Source organism: Nicotiana tomentosiformis, chromosome 1 (assembly GCF_000390325.3).
Source record: "Nicotiana tomentosiformis chromosome 1, ASM39032v3, whole genome shotgun sequence".
NCBI lineage: Eukaryota > Viridiplantae > Streptophyta > Magnoliopsida > Solanales > Solanaceae > Nicotiana > Nicotiana tomentosiformis.
The window spans coordinates 67915309-67937821 of NC_090812.1; the positions used below are offsets into that span (position 1 = coordinate 67915309).

A 22513-nucleotide genomic window follows, 5' to 3' on the forward strand; every position below is an offset into this window, starting at 1 on the left:
CCCCTCTTAAATAAACGTTTGTCGAACGGGTTTAGAATTATACCTGGAGCCTCAAATAAGTGTGAATATTTGCTCCACATCTCCCGCTCAGTCTCCCAAGTAACCTCTCTGACTGGCTGGCCTCTCCACTGTACCTTCACTGACGCTATATTCTTTGACCTCAGCTTTCAAACATGCCGGTCTAAAATGGCCACCGACTCTACATCATACGTCAAATTATCATCCAGCTGCACGGTACTGAAATCCAAAATATGAGACGGACCCCCGACATACTTCCGGAGCATGGATACATGGAAAACTGGATGAACACCTGATAGACTAGGTGGAAAAGCAAGTTCATAAGCCACCTCTCCAATCTTCTTAAATATCTCAAAATGCCCAATATACCGAGGGCTCAACTTAACCTTCTTCCCGAACCTCAACACACCCTTCATGGGTGAAATCTTGAGCAGAACCTTCTCTCCAACCATGTAAGCAACAGCGCGGACCTTCCTATCGGTATAACTCTTTTGTCTAGACTGCGTCGTGCGAAGCCGCTGCTGAATCAATTTAACCTTCTCCAAAGCATCCTGAACCAAGTCAGTACCCAATAGCCTAGTCTTACCTGGCTTAAACCAGCCCACCGGAGACCGGCACCATCTCCCATACAAAGCCTCATACGGAGCTATATGGATGCTCGACTGGTAGCTGTTATTGTAAGCAAACTCTGCGAGTGGCAGAAATTGATCCCAAGAACCCCCAAAATCAATGACACAAGCGCGCATCATATCCTCCAATATCTGAATAGTGCGCTCGGACTGACCATCCATCTGAGGGTATAATGTTGTACTCAATTGAACCTGTGCCCAATTATCGCTGCTCTGCTCTCCAAAACTGTGATGTAAACTGCGTGCCCGATCTGAAATGATGGACACTGGCATACCGTGTAGGCGAACAATCTCGCGGATATAAATCTCAGCCAACCGCTCCGAAGAATAATTAGTACCAACTGGAATAAAATGTGCGGATTTGGTCAACCGATCTACAATCACCCAAACAGCATCAAACTTTCTCAAGGTCCGTGGGAGCCCAACTACGAAATCCATGGTAATACGCTCATATTTCCATTCCGGAATTTCAAGTCTCTGAAGCAATCCTCCCGGTCTCTGATGCTCGTACTTTACCTGTTGACAATTTAAACACTGAGCTACAAACCCAACTATATCTTTCTTCATTCGCCTCCACCAATAGTGCTGCCTCAAATCCTAATACATCTTCGCGGCACCTGGATGAATGGAGTACCGCAAACTGTGAGCTTCCTGGAGAATCAACTCACACAAACCATCTACATTAGGCACACATAGCCTGCCCTACATCCGTAATACACAGTCATTTCCAATAATGACTTCCTTGGCATCACCGTGCTGAACCGTGTCCTTAAGGACAAGCAGATGGGGGTCATCATATTGACGTTCTCTGATATGATCATAAGGAGAAGACTGAGAAATCACATAAGCCAAAACTCGACTTGGCTCGAAAATATCCAATATGACAAACTGGTTGGCCAAGGCCTGAGCATCCAAGGCTAAAGGCCTCTTTGCTACCGGTAAGTATGCTAATCTGCCCAAACTCTCCGCCTTACGACTCAAGGCATCGGCCACCACATTAGCCTTTCCGGGGTGATAGAGAATGGTGATGTCATAATCCTTAAGCAACTCCAACCACCTCCGCTGCATCAAATTAAGATCATTTTGTTTAAACAGATGTTGTAGACTCCGGTGATCGGTATAAACCTCACAATGGTACAAATAATGCCACCAAATCTTCAAGGCATGAACAATAGATGCTAATTCAAGGTCGTGGACCAGATAATTCTTCTCATGTACCATTAACTGTCTGGATGCATAGGTAATCACCATATCGTCTTGCATCAGCACTACGCCGAGACCAATACGTGACACATTACAATACACAGTATAAGACCCTAAACCTGTTGGCAACACCAATACTGGGGTTGTAGTCAAAGCCATCTTGAGCTTCTAAAAGCTCTCTTCACACTCATCCGACCACCTGAACGGAGCACCTTTTTGGGTCAATTTATTCATAGGCGATACAATAAAGGAGAAACGTCCACAAAACATCGATAATAACCGGCCAAACCGAGAAAACTCTGAATCTTCGTAGATAAAGATGGCCTGGGCCAACTCTGAACTGCCTCTATCTTCTTCGGATCCACCTTAATTCCTTCACTAGACACTATGTGTCCCAAGAATGCTACTGAACTAAGCCAAAACCCACACTTAGAGAATTTGGCATATAGTCTCTCCTCTCTCAACCTCTGTAATACAATACCCAAGTGATGTACATGCTCCTTCTGGCTACGTGAGTACACCAGGATATCATCAATAAATACCACGACAAATGAATCAAGATAAGGTTGGAATACACTATTCATCAAGTGCATAAATGTTGCTGGGGCGTTGGTCAGCCTAAAAGACATCACAAGAAATTCATAGTGACCATAACGGGTCCTGAATGCCGTCTTTAGAATATTCGAATCCCGAATTTTCAACTAGTGATACCCTGATCTCAAATCAATTTTGGAGAATACCCTCGCTCCCTGAAGTTGGTCAAATAAATCATCAATACGTGGCAAAGGATATTTGTTCTTGATTGTAACTTTGTTCAGTTGTCTATAATCAATGCACATCTGTATAGTACTATCTTTCTTTTTCACAAACAAAATCGATGCACCCCAAAGTGACACTAGGCCTAATAAACCCCTTATCAAGGAGTTCCTAAAGTTGCTCTTTCAATTATTTCAATTCAGCTGGTGCCATACGATATTGAGGAATAGAAATGGGCTGAGTGCCCAGCACCAAGTCAATACCGAAATCAATATCCCTGTCGGGTGGCATACCCGGCAAGTCTGCAGTAAATACATCCGAAAAGTCTCGCACGAGCGGTACTGAATCAATAGTTGGAGTCTTCGTATCAACATCTCTCATAAAGGCCAAATATGACAAACACCCATTCCAAACCATATGTTGGGTCTTCAAATAGGAAATTACCCTGCTTGGAACATAATCTAGCGAACCTTTCCTTTCGACCTTTGTCAACCCTGGCATTGCTAATGTCATGGTTTTTGTGTGACAGTCCAAAATAGCATAACATGGAGACAACTAATCCATACTAAGGATTACAACGAAATCAACCATACTGAGCAATAAAAGATCAACTCTAGTCTCCAGCCTCCCAATAGTTACCACACAAGACCGATACACACGGTCCACAGTAATAATATCGCCCACCGACGTAGATACACGAACAAGTGAAATAAGGATTCACGATGCATATTCAGATAATAAGCAAAATATGATGATACATACGAATAAGTGGAACCAGGGTCAAATAATATAGAAGCCTCCATGTGGCACACTAAAACAGTACGTGTGATCACTACATCTGAAGCAACATCATCTGGCCTGGCAGGAAAAGCATATAATCGGGCCTAACCGCCACCTGGTCGACCTCCCCCTCTTGGGCGACTGCTAGCTGACTGAGCACCACCCCGAGCTGGCTGGGCGGGTGGCGAAGTAACTGGTGCTGAAGTTGTAGTCTGACTCCTCTGCTGCACTGGACCTCCTGGGGGACGAGGACACTACCTCCACATATGCCCAAACTCCCCACACTCAAAGCAACTCCCCTGTACTGGTGGTGGTGCGGACTGAATCGGGCCCCCAGAACCAGAATAACTGCTAGAAGCACCCGGTGCAAATGAACCCTGAACTGAAGGGGCACGGGACGAACTTTAGGATGGAAGGGCACCGAGAGATGGCTGACCCTGATGAGAACTGTATGAACCATGATTGGATGATGCACCACGGTGACCTGGATGACCCGTCTGGGTGTGCCTGTAAGGACGACCCCTGCCGCGGTAAAACTAACCCCTGAAGGAACACCACTAAAATCACCTGGTCCACGAGGCCTCTTGGCCTCCCTCTCACCACACTCCTAACTATGGACTACCTCTATCTGCCAAGCAATGTCAATTACCTCATCAAAAGTAGCACCAGATACCATCTCCCAAGTCATAAGTAACCGCAGCTGATATGTGAGGCCATCAATGAACCTCCTAATCCTCTCCCTATCAGTGGGAACCAACCAACCTGCATGACGAGCCAACTCAGAAAACCTCATCTCATACTGGGTCACAGACATGCCATCTTGCCGAAGTTGCTCAAACTGTCTGCGTAGCTCCTCCCTACGAAACTGCGACACGAACTTCTCCAAAAAGAGATAGAGAACTCCTGCCATGTAAGTGGTACTGCACCGACCGGCCTGCGCCTCTCATAAGCCTACCAACATCTGAAGGCAGCCCCAGAAAACTAAAAAGTAGTGAACGAGACCCCACTGGTCTCCAAAATACCCGATGTCTGAAGCATCCGCTGGCACTGATCTAGAAAACCATGAGCATCCTCTGTCTCAGCACCGCTAAATGATGGAGGTCGAAGTCTCCCAAATCTCTAAAGTCTCTTCTGCTCATCATGTGCTATAACGGGGACTATAGGGGCCTAAGCAGCTGCAACTGGCTGGGCTGGAAGTGCCTCCGATATCTGAAGTCCCTACACTACCTGATCTGGAGTACGGGCAACATGGGTATGAGTACCTCCCCTGGCCTGAGAAAATCTCACAAATACTAGATATAATACACTCCCAAAATCCGGTGTCACTAAGTACATGAGCATCTATATATTACAAGTCTGAAAAGTATGTTCTATAATAGTCTGAGACCAAATACAATAAACAAGGAGATACGGAAGGAGAGACAAGGTCTGCGAAACACGGCAGCTACCTCTGAATCTCCGAAAAATTAACTGTACAAAAGAATCAACACCTACTGTGTCCGAGATTACCTGGATCTGCACACGAAGTACATGGTGTAGTATGAGTACAACCAACTCAGTAAGTAACAATAATAAATAAGAACTGAAAGTAGTGACGAGTTTCACGGCTAAGTCCAAATACAGTAATTTTCAACACAAAAAGGGTAGGCATGCTCTCAAGTTCAACATTTGAAATTCCACAGTAATTTCATATCAACTTTGACTGAAACAGAAGATAATGTCTTTCAGAAATTTCCAAAACAATGATATATGACAGCTGAAATGCAGCAATAATGAAATCAATGCATCCTCTCAGAGTAACAGTCACCCAGTCCTCCCATTCACTCCAACCTCACAGTCACTCTTTCCTCACAGTCACTCATTCCTCTCAGTCACTCAGCACTCGGCATTCGGCACTCGCACTCAGTAGGTACCTACGCTCAATGGGGGTGTGTACAGACTCCGAAGGGGCTCCTTCACCACAAGCGTTATATCAAGCCAATCATGGCATAATCAATGAAATATGTTGCGATGTGCAGCTCGATCCCATAAATATCCTCACAATTAGGCCCACGACCTCACTCAGTCATCAACCTCTCCAGTCTCTCGGGCTCTCAGAAATCATGATAAGCAACCCAAACATCAATGATATGATGCATCAATAATGAAAAATAGAGACTAAGAAGAAATGTGCAAATAAAATTGTGAGTGAGTGCAAAATAATAATTTAGCAAATAATTCCATAAATACACGACCTTTGTGGGTCCCAATAGTGTAAACACATAGTTTAAATATGATTTATAGTTCGATTTCTCTAAAATGTGAAAATATACGGATATCAACAGATTATTCAACTACACGGTTCTATAAAATTGACCAAGTCACAGTTTCTACGGTACACGCTAACACGCCCATCACCTAGTATGTGGGTCACCTCAAATCCAATCACATAACACATAATCTGGGGTTTCATACCCTCAGGACCAAATTTAGAATTGTTACTTACCTCAAAGCATGTAATTCTTTATTCTGCAATGCCCTTGCCTCGCGAATCGGCCTCCAAACGCCTCGAATTCAGCCACAAATAATCTGATTCAATCAATAAAATTATAGGAATTAATTCCATATGAAAATACAAATTTTCCATCAAAAACCGAAATTTCACCCAAAATTCGCTCGTAGGTCCCACATCTCGGAACCAGAAAAAAGTTACAAAATCCGAAAGTTCATTCAACTACGAGTCCACTCATACAAATTTTATCAAATTCTGACATCAACTTGACCCTCAAATCTTCAAATTAAACCAAGAGGGTTTTCTAAATTTTCCAACTTAATTTACCGATTAAATGTTAAAAACAACAATGGATTCGGGTAATTTGACCAATACTGAGTTAAGAACATTTACCCCCCTTATTTTTCTTGAAAATCTCCCAAATATCGCCTCTTCCCGGGCTTCAATCCGTCAAAAATAAAAAATGGGACAAACTCCCATTTTCAGAACTTAAACTTTCTGTCCAGACTTTTCTTCTTCGCGAACGCGACAGGTCCCTCGCATTCGCAAAGCACAAAATTGTGTTGTCCAATATTGCCCTTCGCGAACGCGATACTTTTCGGGAAAACCTTCGCAAACGCGAAGGCAAAAATCCTCACCAGCTATTTTCCCTTTTTCGCGAACGTGATGCCCAATCACGAACGCGATGAACAACCTCGCCTCCCCCCTCCCCCCAGCTCCTCTTCGCAAACATGAGACCCCACTCGCAAACACGAAAAGCAAATCTTGCATGCCTCAAGTTTCCTTTCGAGAACGCGAGAACCCACTCGTGAACTCGAAGAAGGAAACCAGACACAGGCATTAGAAAATTCCAGCAGTTGTTTAAGTCCAATCTTTCGATCCGTTAACCATCCGAAACTCACCTGAGGCCCCTGGGACCTCAACCAAATACACCAACAAGTCCTAAAACATCATACGAACTTAGTCGAAACCTCAAATCACATCAAACAATGCTAAAATCACCAATCACACCCCAATTCAAGCTTAACGAAAACTAACGAATTCCAACTTCTACATTCGATGTCGAAACCTATCAATTCAATTCCGATTGACCTTAAATTTTGCACACAAATCATAAATGACATAACAGAGCTATAAAAAATTTCAGAACTAGATTCCGACTCTGATATCAAGAAGTCAACTACCCGGTCAAACTTCCAAACTTAAATTTCTATTTTAGTCATTTCAAGCCTAATTTAACTACGGACTTCTAAATAGTTTTTCGGACACGCTCCTAAGTCCAAAATTACCATACGAAACTATTGAAATCATCAAAACTCTATTGCGGGGTCGTTTACACATAAGTTAACATATGATCACTATTTAACTTAAGCTTTAAACCTTGGAACTAAGTGTTCCATTCCATTCTAAAATCTCACCAGACCCGAACCAATCACCCCGGTGAGTCACATAATAACTGTAAAGCATAAATTGAGAAGTAAATGAATAGCGGGGTTGTAATACTCAAAACGACCGATCGGATCGTTACAATAAGATTCTTACGCTTTTTTAAAACTTTTCTCTAAAAATGTCACATGCTATGTAACTTTGTTGTATTTCACCTAACAAAGGCAAATCATATGGAGACAAGTCCATTGCATTTGGCAATTGGCATCTTCGCAAATAACCTTATGATGCCTAATTTTATGGTCCCCAATGTTTGGTTAAAGTCGTGATTTAGTCTTGATCTCTTTGATAGTGTCAATTTCCAACTCGAATTATGACAGCAAAAGATGGTGAAGGCAGCAACTTTGTATTTCTCTCTCTATATATATGTATTTTATTCTTTATACATTTTTGAGAGAAAAAGATGATTTTTTCTTTTACTCTCCTAAACATATACAGTATGTGGATTCCACGTGTAGTTTCGGTTATCTAGTTTTGGAATAATACAAGGCGGCTGAACGATATTGGTGGCCGGCTCAACGATATTGGTGGCCTAAGGACAAAGCTCAATAAGAGGCCTTAAATTTATTTAATAAAATTTATTTTTTTTTATTTTTCTTTTTTTAAGATAATATACCGACCATCTTGTGCGTACATTGATCATTTATTCATTCATTTATCTGCTAGCTTTCACCATTGCAAAATATTTGATACCTCTACTTACTAAGGCTTAGATATATTTTTATAAAAAATATATATTGATGATTAAGATAATATTTTTATAAATTCTCATAATCCAATAATTTCAATTTGTACCACTAAATAGATGTCAGTATAATTTCATACATATTTAAAATAGTTCAAGTATATTTCGAAGTGACAAATGGCTTGATCCACTCTTTACAAGAAATAATCAACTCCAAAGAATATTACAAGAAACTTTATTTTTTATTTATCAAATAGTCATCAAATTATTTATTTTTATATATTGTATATTTATTATCCAGACATCACTAGTGAAATTTCACTGGGTCGTTGTTGTTGTATATTTATTATAAAACTCAAGTTATTTATCTGAATAATCTCTATCACATTCCTAAAGAATTTTTTTTTATAAAATCTAGTATTTTCTATTAATAACTTTATAATGTGTAATAATATATAATTTGAAAAAATTGGGGCCTTCAATTCCGGGGGCCTAAAGCAATCGCTTTACTGGCTTCCCCTAGAATCAGCACTGGTATAATATATCAAAATAATATATGATTAACCTTTTAATCACCACTTTGACTTTATTCCTACTATAACTAGTATATGGAAGCCAAAATATATTTAAACTCTTGCATACAGACAAAAGATAGTCATATGACTTTTTGCCTCATGTAAAACATGTGGGACTCCCATGTTCATCGACAAAAGGAGACAAATTAAATGTCTTAGACAATTTATTAGACTCGACCTATTTCAGAATATTCTTGATACATCTTTTGTAGACAAAATCTTCGACTAGTGATAAGAAACTCATACAATATATATGTGTAAGCATAAATGGCCTTAATTCATACATTTACCGGACAGTTTGTCAATAACTTCGCTAGTGTGGGCTTGATCACATTGTCGGTCCCAAGCCCGAAAAAAGAAATAGGACTACGGTAAGCTGACAGTCAGCGTAAAACTTATCAATTTTGATGAATCCTTACGGTGATCGTATATATATATTGTCCAAGCATATTACTCCCAAATTTTTCAGCGTAGGAAAAAAATACTTATAATATAAGATAACAAATTGACCTTTGAGAAAAGTAGATGATGATCAAGGTGAGAATACTTTGTCTCCACAGCGACACCTCCAAACTTGGGGATAATATTGCTCATTCTCATCACCGTCTTCTTCTTCAATTAATACTTGAATGGGCATGCATTGGTAGCATTTTGATTGACAAGCCACTGGAATTGATCCATCAACTTTAATCACCTCTTCCTCTTTAGTCATCTTGAGCAAAACATAATTTAAGTCCATGAGTATGTGGAAAATTAATATGATAAGCATTAATTAGTAATTTATAATAGAAATAGTAACTAATCTCTTATAGCAAGTTAAAATATATTGGTAATATATGTCAAGATTATGAGCTATGAGTGAGTTTTGCTTCTCATCCAATGGAGGATTCAGAACTTTCTAGAATATGCAGCTCGAAGGAGAGAGAGAGAGAGAGAGAATAGGGAGCCTCTGATTTGAGAAATGAAACTCTACTAACTATTATTGAGCATTGTACACTTATACACATAAGCGACCAAAAAGAGAGCAAAATGTAATAGCTAAGCTAACACACCTAAGCTAACAGTTGGAACTCCACTAACTAATTAACTGTCTAGTGCTCTGTTGACTCAGCAAAGATATACAAGTATAAATATAATCTCCATCCCCCCCACCCCCCCTTAAGTTAGAGGTTAGGCAATCACAACCAACTTGCCAAGAACAGAAGAATGTTTCACCCCAGTGAGAGCTTTAATGAGGACATTTGCAAGTTGCTCTCTAGTACCAATGTCATGCAAAGAAATAAGGCCCTCCTAAAGCTTGGTGCGCACAAAGTGGCAATCCACTTCAATGTGCTTTGTTCGCTCATGAAACACAGGGTTTCTAGCAATGTGTAGGACAGACTGGTTGTCACAATGCACAGGTATGGGCAAGAAGACTGGAATAGTGAGCTCATCAAATAACCTGTATAACCAGACTAGTTCACCAACCACCTTCCTAAGTGCTTTGTACTCTGCTTCTGTTGAGGATAGGGAGATGGTTTCTTGTTTATTAGACTTCCAACTCACAGGGCTGCCACCTAGGAGAATAATGTAGCCAGACACTAACCTCCTAGAATCAGGGCAAGCTGCCCAGTCAGAGTCACAATAAGCAGTAATGGAAAGATCAACTGCATTGCTGAAATATAAACCCAAGGTAGGATCTTTCTTGAAGTACCTCAACATGTGGTAAGCTACATGTAGATAGGGTTCCGTGGGGTCTTGCATAGATTGACTCAAATGTTGAACCCCATATGCTATATCTAATCTAGTATTGGTAAGGAAAATTAACTTTCCAACCAATTTTCTATAGAATATTGGATCAGACAAGGGAGAACCTTCCTTAACCTTCAGTTTCACTGTTGGATCAAGAGGAGAGGTTAGACTGGTTGAATGTAGACAGTCATACTCCTTCAGTAGATCCAAAACGAACTTTCTCTATGAGATCATGATGCCATCTTCCTTGTAGATAACCTCCAGTCCTAGGAGATAGTGTAATTGCCCCAAATCTTTAATTCTGAATCTCTCATGTAAGAAAGCTTTAAGCTGATCAATTTCCTCGGAATCAGTCCCTGTGAGTAGGACATCATCAACATAAATTGCTACAAAAACAGTGGAGGATCCCTGTTTTTTGTAGAACAGGGAATAATCATGCAAGGAATGTGTGTATCCCCTTGAGTACAGGGCCTCAGTCAACTTATCATACCATTGCCTACTAGCCTATTTCAACCTATAGAGGAACTTGTTCAGCCTACAGACTAAATCCGGTGACTGCAACTCCAATCCTGGTGAGGCCTTCATGTAGACTTCTTCATGCAAATCTCCATGAAAGAATGCATTATTTACACTCAATTGGTAAACCTGCAATCCTTTCTTAGCTGCAATGGCAACCAGGGACCTCACAGTGGTCATCTTGACTACATGAGAAAAGGTCTCTATGTAATCTATGCCATCTTGTTGTGTGTACCCTTTCACAACTAGCCTGGCTTTGTATCTTTCTATGCTACCATCAGCTTTATGTTTTACCTTGTACACCCACTTACACCCAATAGCATGCTTTCCCTTAGGCAAAGGAACCAAATCCCAGGTATTATTGGCATACAAAGCTTCAAATTCTTGAGTCATAACACTTTGCCAAGCAGGATACATGGTTGCCTCTTCATATGAACTTGGTTCTCTATCATGACAAATGTTTCTTACAATATGCTAACTATTAGGGTGTAAATCATCAGGAGCAATGTGATTATTTTGTGAAAACAAAGCATGAAGGGAAAAGGTAGAATTACACTTCAAATTGGGTAGACTATATATATAGTCATTCAAGTGACAAGGGATCTTAGGCTCCCTGCTAGATCTTTTTTGGCCTAAGGACTCTATGGTAGAAGGATGAAACTGAGTAATTGGAGGTGATATGGAGTGATAGAAAAGCTCAGCAGGAGCTTGTGACTCAGAATAACAGGGTGTATTGGAGGAAGAGATGGGTGACACATCAGAATGAGAAGGTGTGGTATTAGAGGAAGAAATGGATGACATAATTGTGTCCCCTTGGTCAGTTAAAGGATATGTTGAAGGGATAACAGTGTGGTCAGATAGATGGTCTACAGTAGGAAAAATGGGGGTAAATTCTGCACATATAAAGTATGGGTGAAAGGAAAAATAGATTCATGAAACAAGACATCCCTAGAGATAAATATTCTCATAGTGGCTAGACTCAATACTTTGGAACCTCTAAAGGGATACCTCACAAATACATGTGGAGTAGCCCTTGGCTCAAATTTGTCCCTGGGTGGTTTAGGCACAGTAGGGTAGGACAAACAACCAAAACTTTTCAAGTGAGAGTAGGTAGGTTTCATGTCATACAATAGTTCAAAAGGACATTTATTCTTGGGGTGTATAAGGACATGTTTTTTTGGTGATTTATACCCATTGATTGGAAGAAAGAAGAAGCCTTATTTTTAGTAAATTCTAGGCCATTATCAGTCCTCACACACTGGATGTTGGTTTGGAACTAATTTTCTACCATGTTCACAAATGTTTTTATGACCTGAAGTGCATTGCTCTTGCAGCTCAGAAGGTGTGTCCAGGTTGACCTACTGTAGTCATCTACTAAGGTGAGGAAATACTTGAAGTTATTGTGAGTAGACACATGATAGGGACCTCGTAGATCAACATGAAGAAGTTCAAAGATTTTGGTAGTACTGCTTGTTTTCTGAGGGAAGGGAAGCCTGGACTGTCTGGCCATGGGACAAATAGAACAAATAAAAGGTTGTTTGGAAGAGAAAGATGCATGTATAGTGGATATGCCTCTCATCTTATTAAAGGGTACATGACCGAGTCTATAATGCCACAATAGATCCACACTATCTCTGAGGGAAGAAGAAGAAAGTAGAGTAGAAACAATGTCTTTATTATTGCATTTGGAATTATTTACAGTAGGATGGTGGGATGGGATAGACAGTGCATTGTATTCATATCACCAGCATGACTAGAAAAATAAGGAAATACATATTTTGAAACTGAAGTGAGACTACCTATCTTTAGACATTAAGAACAGAGAAAATATAGTCCATCATATATCTTACCAATCTCCAGAGGCCTCTTCAATGAAGGGGTCTGCAGTAGACAGGAAATGTTAGAAAAAGATGCAATACGCTTGAGATGTACTGCTAGTGAACTGATGGAAACGAGGTTAAATTTGAAAAATAATATAAACAGAACTTTGTGTAAGGTGATTTTGGGGGTCCGAAGTACATCTCCAATTTGAGTTACTTTAACTTTGTAACAATTTGGAAGTTTAACAAGCAGGGGATATGGAAGACTTATGATATTTCATAGATAAGTGTTATTAAAAGTCATATGGTGTGAAGCTCTTGAATCTAATATCCACAAGTCAGCTTTTGCATTGAAACACTTGCACGATGGATTATCAAAATCAATGGAAGAAGTACAAGCTATCATACCTGCAAAATTCACAGAAGCTCCACCAGAAACGCTTGCATTATTTTTTCCTGTATTCCCAACTTGAAAATGTTGCAGCAGACTAAGAATCTATTCATACTATTTCTTTGAAAGGCTCATATTCTGGTTGTCTCCCTGATGATCTGATTCTTCTCCTTTTGCTGATTGTATATCTGATGGCATTCCCTGCACATTTATAACAGTGTTAGCCACAGTTCTCTTCCCCTTATTGAACCTCATGTTATTGTTGTTGTTATACCCATGTGAATTTTATTTGTACTACTGTGGACCCTAGCCAAAACCTTGAGGGTATCCATGAAGCTTGTAACATCTATCTTTGGTATGTCCTGGTTGTTTACAGTGGTCACAAAATGGTCTATGTCTGTTGTTTGCAGTTTGATTCCCACCAGATGAGTAGTTTGTCTTGAAGGTTCTTCATCTCAAGTTGACATTCAACGTAGTAGAGTCAAAATTCAATTGGTTTCTGGGCTTGAATTCTCTCTGCTTCTCCTCTTATATCAGTAAAGCAAAAACTTGTGCCATGGAAGGCAATGGATTCATCATGAGTATGCTCCCTCGAACAACTATGTAGACCTCGTTAAGTCACATTAGGAACTGTATCAATCTTTTATCATACTCTTTCTTGTGCATACTTTTCTTTGATCCACAAGTGCATACATAGCTACAATGAGTTTTGGCACTCAGTGTATTCAACTCTTTTTAGAGTTTCTTCATCCGTGTGTAGTAACATGTGATGTCAACTAATTCCTCACTCAAATCATTAATCTCTTTCTGGATTTGGTACAACTTAGCTCCATTCGTCTGATCATATCGATTCTCCAATTCCTCCCACAACTCGACGAAATTATTTACATACTCAACACTATATGCGATATCATTTGCCAAGCAGTTCAGAATCCATGAAGTAACTATGTCGTCACACCTCTCCCACTGGCGAAAACTTGGAGATGTCATATCGAGCCTTTTACACTCTCCGTTGATAAAACCTAGTTTATTTTTCACTGAGAGATCTCAACACTCCTCTTCTCCAGGAGCGATAACCAACTCCATCGAAATGAACGGGTACTAATGTAGAGCCCTGACTATCAGAATGATGAATGTAAAGAGGATTAGTCGCATCAATTACCGTTTGTGTGGTGGCCGTCGTTGTCACTTCGTTAGTGCTTTCAATTCATGCTCATTGCCCAGGAACATGGACACTTAAAAGGATTTAACAAGTGTAATGCAAGTCAACTTGCTAGAAGCTGTTAGCTTTATTATTGAGAAGAAATAGTCAAGAGCTTCATGTGTAAGCTGATATATGCTTGTTATCTGTCATGAATATATTGTGTGGATTCCATAGGGAGGAAAAGCAGAAAAACAAAAACAAAGTAGGTCTCTTAAGATGACACATTTGCTCGCTGCTTAGTTTCTAAGAAGATTAGCATCACAACTTGTGCACTACAACTAAATTAGGGGTGTCAAATGGGTGGGTTGAGTCAATTTTGGGCGGGTCAAAATGGATTGAGTCAATAATTTGACCCGTCCAAAAGTTACTTGGGCTAAGATGAGCTGATTCAAGATGGGCTCAAATTTGGGTCATAACCCAACCCGTCGCCCGTCTCTTATCAAGCTTTACTTAATACTAGGGCTGCTTATCGGGCGGATTGGGCGGTTAATTACTCTTAACGGTTTGGCTTAACGGTTATCGCCTTTTAAATGTATTAATCTGCTAGCCACCCGATAAGATATCGGGCGGATTGGTATCGATTTAACTCTTATCGGGCGGTTTATCGGCCTAATTAAATCTATATTGCGTGCATTAATTATTTGTTGACCGCCTAGCATACAAATTCATAATAGGAAATTACGCATTGAGTCCCGACAAACATGTATGCTAACGCCTACATAAGAATGATGTAGTGTGTCATGTGTTGTAGAGTGAAAAAAGTAGAACACATTGTAGGCTAGATTACATCCCAAAGCAGACTACATATGAGTTCAGACATACATGTATGTTAACGCCTACCATTAAATCCCAAAGCAGACTACATTACATGAGTCCAGACATACATATGTCTGATAAGGCCTAGCATACAAATTCAGAATAGGAAATTCCAGTCTATATTCAAAGTGAGTCCAGGATACATATTTTAAAATGATTAATCCATAAGTGAGCAGAATACACAGAAATGTTTGGCCTGCAGCTAACGCCTAACAAAGCTTGAATTTATGCAGCTTCAAAGTTCAAACAACAACTTCAAATTTCTAACTTAAACTCTCAACCAGGCATTTCACGCTATATCATTAACCATACAAACAACACCGAGCAAAAGGCAGTTATGTATAGAAATATGGATGGATTATAAGTAGTAAATAATTTACAGAAAACGCAGATGCGCTATTTCCCCAGAACATAATTCAAGACAGTACTATCGTCAATATTGTGGAATAAAAGTTGTGGCAACAACACTATTGTTCTTCTATTAAACATAGACAGCAGGCATTAGTTTTAAAAAACAAAAGTAAAGGTGAACCATAGACAACAACTTAAACAATCTTATAGTAGGGTGGGAGAATAAGCTAAGCAAATAGCCGGAAGAAGTGGAAGAGTTTTTGATATTTAATATATATATGGATAAAAATAAATTATATATATATATATTCTTAACGGGTTAACGGATTATATATATATATGTATGTATATATATTCTTAACGGGTTAACGGATTATCCGTTAAGAAAATTGAATAATCCGCCCCCAAATCGATAAGCCGTTAATAAAAGAAATTCAATCTGTTCCCCATCCGTTAAACCGTTAACCCGATACCAATAAGCCATTAAGCTTCGGTTTCGGTTCGGTTTTCGGTTTCGGTTCGGTTTTGAACACCCCTACTTAATACGTTATTTTCTTATGAATTATATATTTACTAAATAAGACTTTTTTTCTTTTGTTATAGTCATATATAACATATCAAAAAAAAAAAATTCTAAGATATTTTGACAAAGTTACTCATGGATCAATTTAGACTAAAAATCAGGTCAACTTTAAATAGGTTGAGATGAGTTGAGTTAAGATGGGTTGGGTTCAATAAATAGTCAGATCAATAACCAACCCAACCTTGGGCGGGTCATTTAGGCTTGGGCCAAATTTGACAGCCCTAAACTACGTTGTAACTTCTTACGATTTGGCGGTTTCTTGAGAAACATATATTAACATTAAGTTAAACAAATCAATTCTTGCATATTAGGTTTCCTAAAGATACAAAACGAGCTTATTCTCCTTTGTTTGAACTAAAACTTGACCATATAAAGCTTTCCATCTATACAATTTTCTCAGTAATACAGTTAAATGTGGCATTACTAAATAGCATACCACAACAGTATAAATCGCAATTTGTGTAGCTGATCAAGTTCTTTTTTTGGAGTCAGAATAACCAATTGTTGAGATAAAAGTAAATACTATTCATTGGCAAAGAAAATAAAAATGAAAATTATACAAATAATTGGAAAATACTATGCACTCGATCAGTAGAATTTATTTCGGTATTGAAAATAATAATTAAAACTATTAAAGCGCAGAGCTTGAATATCATAGTCCGGTCTTAATAGAAGAAAAAGTAGTGGGTAAATTACAAAGTATAATAAGAATATAGCATGCAACGGTGAAGAATAAGTAGCTGGAATAGCTCAGTTGGTTAGAGCGTGTGGCTGTTAACCACAAGGTCGGAGGTTCAAGCCCTCCTTCTAGCGTTTTTGCTTTGTTCTCCTACCTACATCTTTGCAATTTCATTTTCATATGAATTATGTTTCAATTCCCTCCAGTGACCAGTTTTCTAAATAACTACAAGTTTTTCACATATTTGGTAATGATCAACTGTTTTCTCTTGATTGTCTTCAAATTCATTAAGAAATTTTGAATGGTAATTCACTGCTAATACCGCATTTGTGAGTTAAATTATTTTATATTCAGGTTAAGTAAAATGTGAGATAGTCTTCCTTATGTTCTTATTTTTAATAATTAAACAATTTGACATAAAAAGATTAAAATCATTTTACTTGGTATGTGATTAGTAGAATTTTTTGTAGAGTTTATAAAATCATGTCCAATTTCACATTGATCATTCGATGTTTTTAACTTCTTCCTTTTCAAAAGATGTTTTTAAACTTCGCAATTCAATTTATTTGGGACTAATGTAGTAACAGTAGATTTTGGTCTAAGGATGTACAAGCAAATGGTTCATGTTCCAAGTACATGGATATGAAGGACCCAAAATAAATAAATAAGGAAAAAAATAAGACTCTTCAACTGTTTTGACTACCTCACATATCGCCTGGTCCGTAAGTATTTATTCTGCAAAGAATCCTACAAATTCGGATGAATTTTTGACAAACAAGGAACTCAATTTGACTTGAAAATTTGTCTTTTTTGAGTCATTTTAATTTTGGGTATCCAATTTTCTCTCTTTTATCCGCATGATCTTAGGAAAAACACCCTTTTCTATTAATCTCCATCCTTATAATTTCAAGAATTTATTGTAATTCCACCTGATAAAATTATGGCGAATTTGAAATCTGGGGTTCTTGTAAAATTACTTGAAGACATGAAAATTGGTAATGAAAATGCCACGTTAGAAGATCAAAATAAGCCAGCATTGTTACAAATCAGAAGCATAATCCCTGTCCTTGAAGAAGGTAATTTATTGCCCAATAGGGGATTTTGCCTCAAGATTTCAGATGCATCACACGCAATTTATGTCACATTGCCCCAAGACCAAAATGAGCTAATTTTAGGCAACAATTTAAAACTAGGACAATTCATTTATGTACATAAATTGGAGGATGCACAACCATTTCCATTGCTCAAAGATTTAACGCCTCTCCCTGGTAGGCGTCCGTGTGATGGAACCCCTGAAGATACTGGCTCGGTTCCAAATTTTGAGAAGATTCTTGATTCATCCAATTATGATTTTATTGTTGAAAAGGGTGTCATTTCTGAAGAAAAGATTATGGAAATATCATCAAATTTAAGAAGATTATCTTTAGAGTCATCTGATGATATAGAGGAAGTGAGGAAGAAAAGTGATGTTCTTGAGAATAGTACTGCTAAAGGCAAGTTTAGGTCATTGAGTGCTTCAAAAACTCGTCCAGGAAATAAAAGATTTGATGTTGAGAGAAGAAATTCTGATGTTCTGGGGTTAGTTAGTAGGAGTAGGAGAATGTCTGTTGACAATGATAGTGATACGGATAGCACGGTATCTTCAGTTTCATCATCCATCTGGAATTCTAAGAGGAAAAGTTGGAATGAGTTAAAAAAATTGGGTGCTGATGAGATTTTTGATTCTTCAGTTGTCAAACACAATATCAGACCACCACGTTGTCGTAGTGCAACTGTGAGTTCCCTCTAACTTTCTATAGTTAGTTTCCTCAATGTTTCATTTTTTCTGATGTGATAAAGAGTTTGATAAATGCATAATGAGATGTTCAGAAAGGTACTACTTAGCAGATAAATGTAAATAATAACATTTTCTTAGCTACAGAAGTAGGCCACGAGGTAGCATGGTCTGTTCTTATCTGTTTTAAAGCTTAAGTAGTTTTGAAGCTGGCGTGTCCAAGGATTGATAAATTTTCAGAAGTTATCAGCCATCAAGGAAATATCTTTCTTTTGGTTGATTGAGCCAAAATGTTACATCTGGTATCACAATTGCTTAATTTGTATTGATGTTTGACTATTGTCTGAGTAGCTGGAATAGCTAGTGATTTAGACTTTGGAAAGATATACATGTTAGTTGTAGTATAAAGCTGCCAAGTCCACTTTCAGCTGGAGTAATTGATAGGGGATATCATGTTATCGTGGCCTCTAAGATTTTGATTCTTATTTATTCAAAGTGATTAGTCTTTCTCTAAAACTTTAGTCATCATTTTGGTTAATTATCAGATTCTGAACTATTTTAGCCTGCGTTTCAGTTTTATATTAGGTCCTTTCCGAGGTAATTCTTAATATCTTATGTTGACAGGTTTCACCTGTTCGTTCTGTCAAATACGACAGCTCAGATGACAATTCAAGTTCAATATCAAGAAGAAGGCTTGTTGGTTCTGCAAAGAAAATAGTCAAGAGTTCAACTAAGAACAAGAATTCTTTGTCAAAGGTAAACTCTGAACAAGCCTTCCATCCAATTAAACGTTTAGTATATGACAGACAAGGCGCAGAAAGTGGGATTTCATGGGATTCACTGCCCTCAAGTTTGGTGAACCTTGGCAAGGTACTGAGTTCAATTGTAGTTAATCGGCATAACTTGAATGACCAATTGAGCAATTCATAGTAATAACTATGCCTGCTATTTTCTCTTGCATTTCAGGAGGTAATAAAGCAAAGAGACATTGCTCTCTTTGCAGCTGCAGATGCTTTGCAAGAAGCTTGTGCAGCTGAGAGGTTGCTCAATTCATTAAGGTAATTACTTTTTGTATTCAATCCTCCTTTCTGCTAAATGAGTCTCACAATTATAGATAGCTTTCGTCTTTAAAGTAATACATTAAATTTCCTTATTGGTCGTAAGGACAATGCAGTATGGTCTGTCTTGCATGTAACTCAGAATGTGCCAATATGAAATGAACTCAAATGAAGTTAGATAACTTTCATAGTATATATTCATTGTCCTCAAATTCGAATTTCCTAATTGCCTTATCTAAATCAGTTTGCCAGTGATATAAGGACTATCTTGGCAGCTGTCGTCTGACTATGTAAAGTTTTAAAGCATATGATAGAGATCATGGAAAGACTCTCAGCATACACCACATACATATCAATCAACTAGGGGAAAAAATGAAAGATTCAAATTGTTGCCCTTCTTATTCATGAACTGAAATGTGCATCAGCATCAGCTAGCAGTCTACACCGAGTTACCAGTTCCAATGACATGATATTGTTTTTCTATTTTGAATTTACTGTTATATGTACATTTCTTTTGTTACTCTCCTTTATTTTCTTCTCTGTTATATAGTTCTGTTGCATTATGGATCGGAAGTATAGAAGCTAACACTTCTTCTTTTCTCCAGCAAATTCTCGGAGTTTCATTTACCTGAAGAAGATGATCTACAACGTCATGTTGATATGTTTTTGGATCTTCAAGATGATATGGCTCAGACAAGACTAATAACGAAATCACTGACAAATATAAGTCCACTTGGACTAAAAGAAACAGATTCAAGTAGCACAATTTCAGATAATGAAGCATTGACTATTGCGGTGCAAAGAAAGAAAAATGCAGCTGCATGGATAAAATCTGTTGTGGCTTTAGATCTTTCACCATGCTCCACTTCCCTCAATCAAATTCCTAACACTATGACCGTCGTCAATACATTGAAGAAGTCAAGTACATCGAATCACAGTGCAAAACAAAAAGGCGCAAACATCATGAAAACTGACAATAGAAACACTGATGACATTTCTTTTGTATTGGCATCTAACAGTGACACACATTCTGAATGGACCAGTGGTAGCACTATCCCTGCAGCTACTCGCCTAGCTTCTGCATTGCAGGACGAGTGTAGAAAAATGTTTTTGTGTTATATAGAGAAGTACATTAATGAACTTGAAAGAAAAATGTCTCTTATGGTATCAGATAACCAAGTAGCAGCAATGATGTATAAGGTCAAGAGAGTAAATGACTGGTTAGATGTGATCATCAACAAGGAAGGAAATCCTCAAAAAGATGCGAGCAAAGAAGGTTCGAACTTAGATGAAACAGAAATTGAAGCATGTAATAGGGTGAGGAACAAAATATATGGTATCTTACTGAAGAATGTGGAGAGGACTGCTATGGCTTTTGAAAGCAGCAATGCAACGTTACATCGTTGACAACTGAATTTTCAACTGTTAGCTCGTATTAAACTTGAAGAGTACATTGAAGCCAATCAGAATTGCTCTCTAAGTAGTGTACAAGTGCATATCATTCTCCCTTGTAGAGAATAAATGTAATTACTCTTTCTTTTATAGCAATGCCCAAGCTTAAGTTATTCCCACGCCTCAACACTCTGCACATTACGTTTATGTAAACTAATTTTAGTGTACGTGCGTTGCATGTGTGTATTGCGTTAATAAATATAAAATATATACTGCTTAAAATCGATGATGAATACGGACTACTGGAATATCTTATAGAAGTATTTGGCTCCGTCTTCTTCTGGATTGATTTTAATTTGTTCCATCATTGAGTAGTTCACATACAAAAGAAAAAGAATTTCCATTGCAATAAGGAAAGTATTAGAAATTCTCATATTTTTACTTGGAGATACGCTTAAGCAGTCATACAAGATCTTCTTCAAGTCTCCAATTTAATTGAAGATACCTTATACTCGACGGATTCTTTAGGTCTCTAAATTTGGAACGAAATCAAGGGAATAAGAACTTTCTTTAACAAATCCAAGCGTAATTAGTGTAGAATTATCATGAGAGAATTTAGCTTATTTTGCTAATACTGTAAAAAAATATATTTTTAATTACAATTTTATCCAACATGAATTACACTTACGAAGGGTAAAAAAGGCGAACGACATTTCGCTAAGGGCCTTCGTGCTTTTAATATAAGAGATTTTTACCTATATGTACTACATTAGAAACGTATTTACCCTCATTGTTTAGGTTTTAACTTAATTATAAGTTGATATACAATTTACTAATTATATACAAATTAGTATTAATGAGTATCCCATTATATTAGGAATTGAATAGGGAATTCCCCGTTCGCTCTCTCTCTCTCTCTCATTCTCTACCAGTATTCTTATATTAATATCTTCATGTGGATTAACTGAAGAAATGATACTAATGCTAAGTGGAAAAAAAATAGAAGATTAGTATCTAGCAAAGTTCTTGTTTCAGATCCTATGAAAACGAGGAAGTAAATAAGAAATAAATTAGCTTTGATGAAGAGAATCATTTTAGTTATCATTTTTTTAGCTTTTTGGAATCAATAAACAAAATAGTATTAATTAGAAGCGAGTAGATTGAATTGAATACTATGTTAATTCATTAAAAACTTCATTGACAACCATTAAAAAGGTTTAAAGCTTTGAATTCGAAAATGAAATGATTTTATTTTTTGTTTGGATTGGGTGTTGTTGCAAATGATTGGGAATATCCGTTGGAGTTTATATCTCAAATTTGAGACAATTTGGTGAAGATTCGAGGTAATTTTGGTTGAAATTTCAGATTGAAACTCGAAAAAAAAGATATGAACAAATTGTATATATTTTGTATGTCGAGTGTAGAAACGGTATACAAAATATCTACAACTTACATAATTGTATATAAGTTGTATATAAGTTGTATGTAAATTGTAGTTTTTGACCAAATTCTATACAAAAAAATATGTATTTATGTTGTAGATAAATTGTAGATTTTGACCAAATTTGATATATTTTGTAAAAAACTTTTGTTACTTCCTATAAATATGAAAAAC

General features: G+C 37.7%; 1 protein-coding gene and 1 non-coding gene across 2 annotated transcripts; both read left to right on the top strand.

The window, feature by feature from the left end:
- The first annotated feature begins 16734 nt into the window (after positions 1-16734).
- On the top strand, positions 16735-16808 carry TRNAN-GUU (transfer RNA asparagine (anticodon GUU)). The gene has a single exon. It is a non-coding gene; the product is annotated as a tRNA-Asn (tRNA).
- A 625-nt stretch (positions 16809-17433) lies between these two features.
- Positions 17434-21071, top strand: LOC104094237 (uncharacterized). Its single transcript, XM_009600113.4, has 4 exons — positions 17434-18448; positions 19073-19318; positions 19415-19506; positions 20112-21071. Exons 1-4 carry the CDS (start codon positions 17615-17617, stop codon positions 20911-20913), a joined length of 1974 nt encoding a protein of 657 aa, XP_009598408.1. The 5' UTR covers positions 17434-17614; the 3' UTR covers positions 20914-21071.
- The last annotated feature ends 1442 nt before the right edge of the window (positions 21072-22513 follow it).

Bases quoted from the DNA above. Each gene is read 5' to 3' on its own strand.
- LOC104094237 (XM_009600113.4), top strand. From the start codon at position 17,615: ATGGCGAATTTGAAATCTGGGGTTCTTGTAAAATTACTTGAAGACATG. The intron at 18,449-19,072 runs GTGAGTTCCCTC...TTATGTTGACAG, and splicing joins CACGTTGTCGTAGTGCAACT to GTTTCACCTGTTCGTTCTGT. The intron at 19,319-19,414 runs GTACTGAGTTCA...CTTGCATTTCAG, and splicing joins GTTTGGTGAACCTTGGCAAG to GAGGTAATAAAGCAAAGAGA.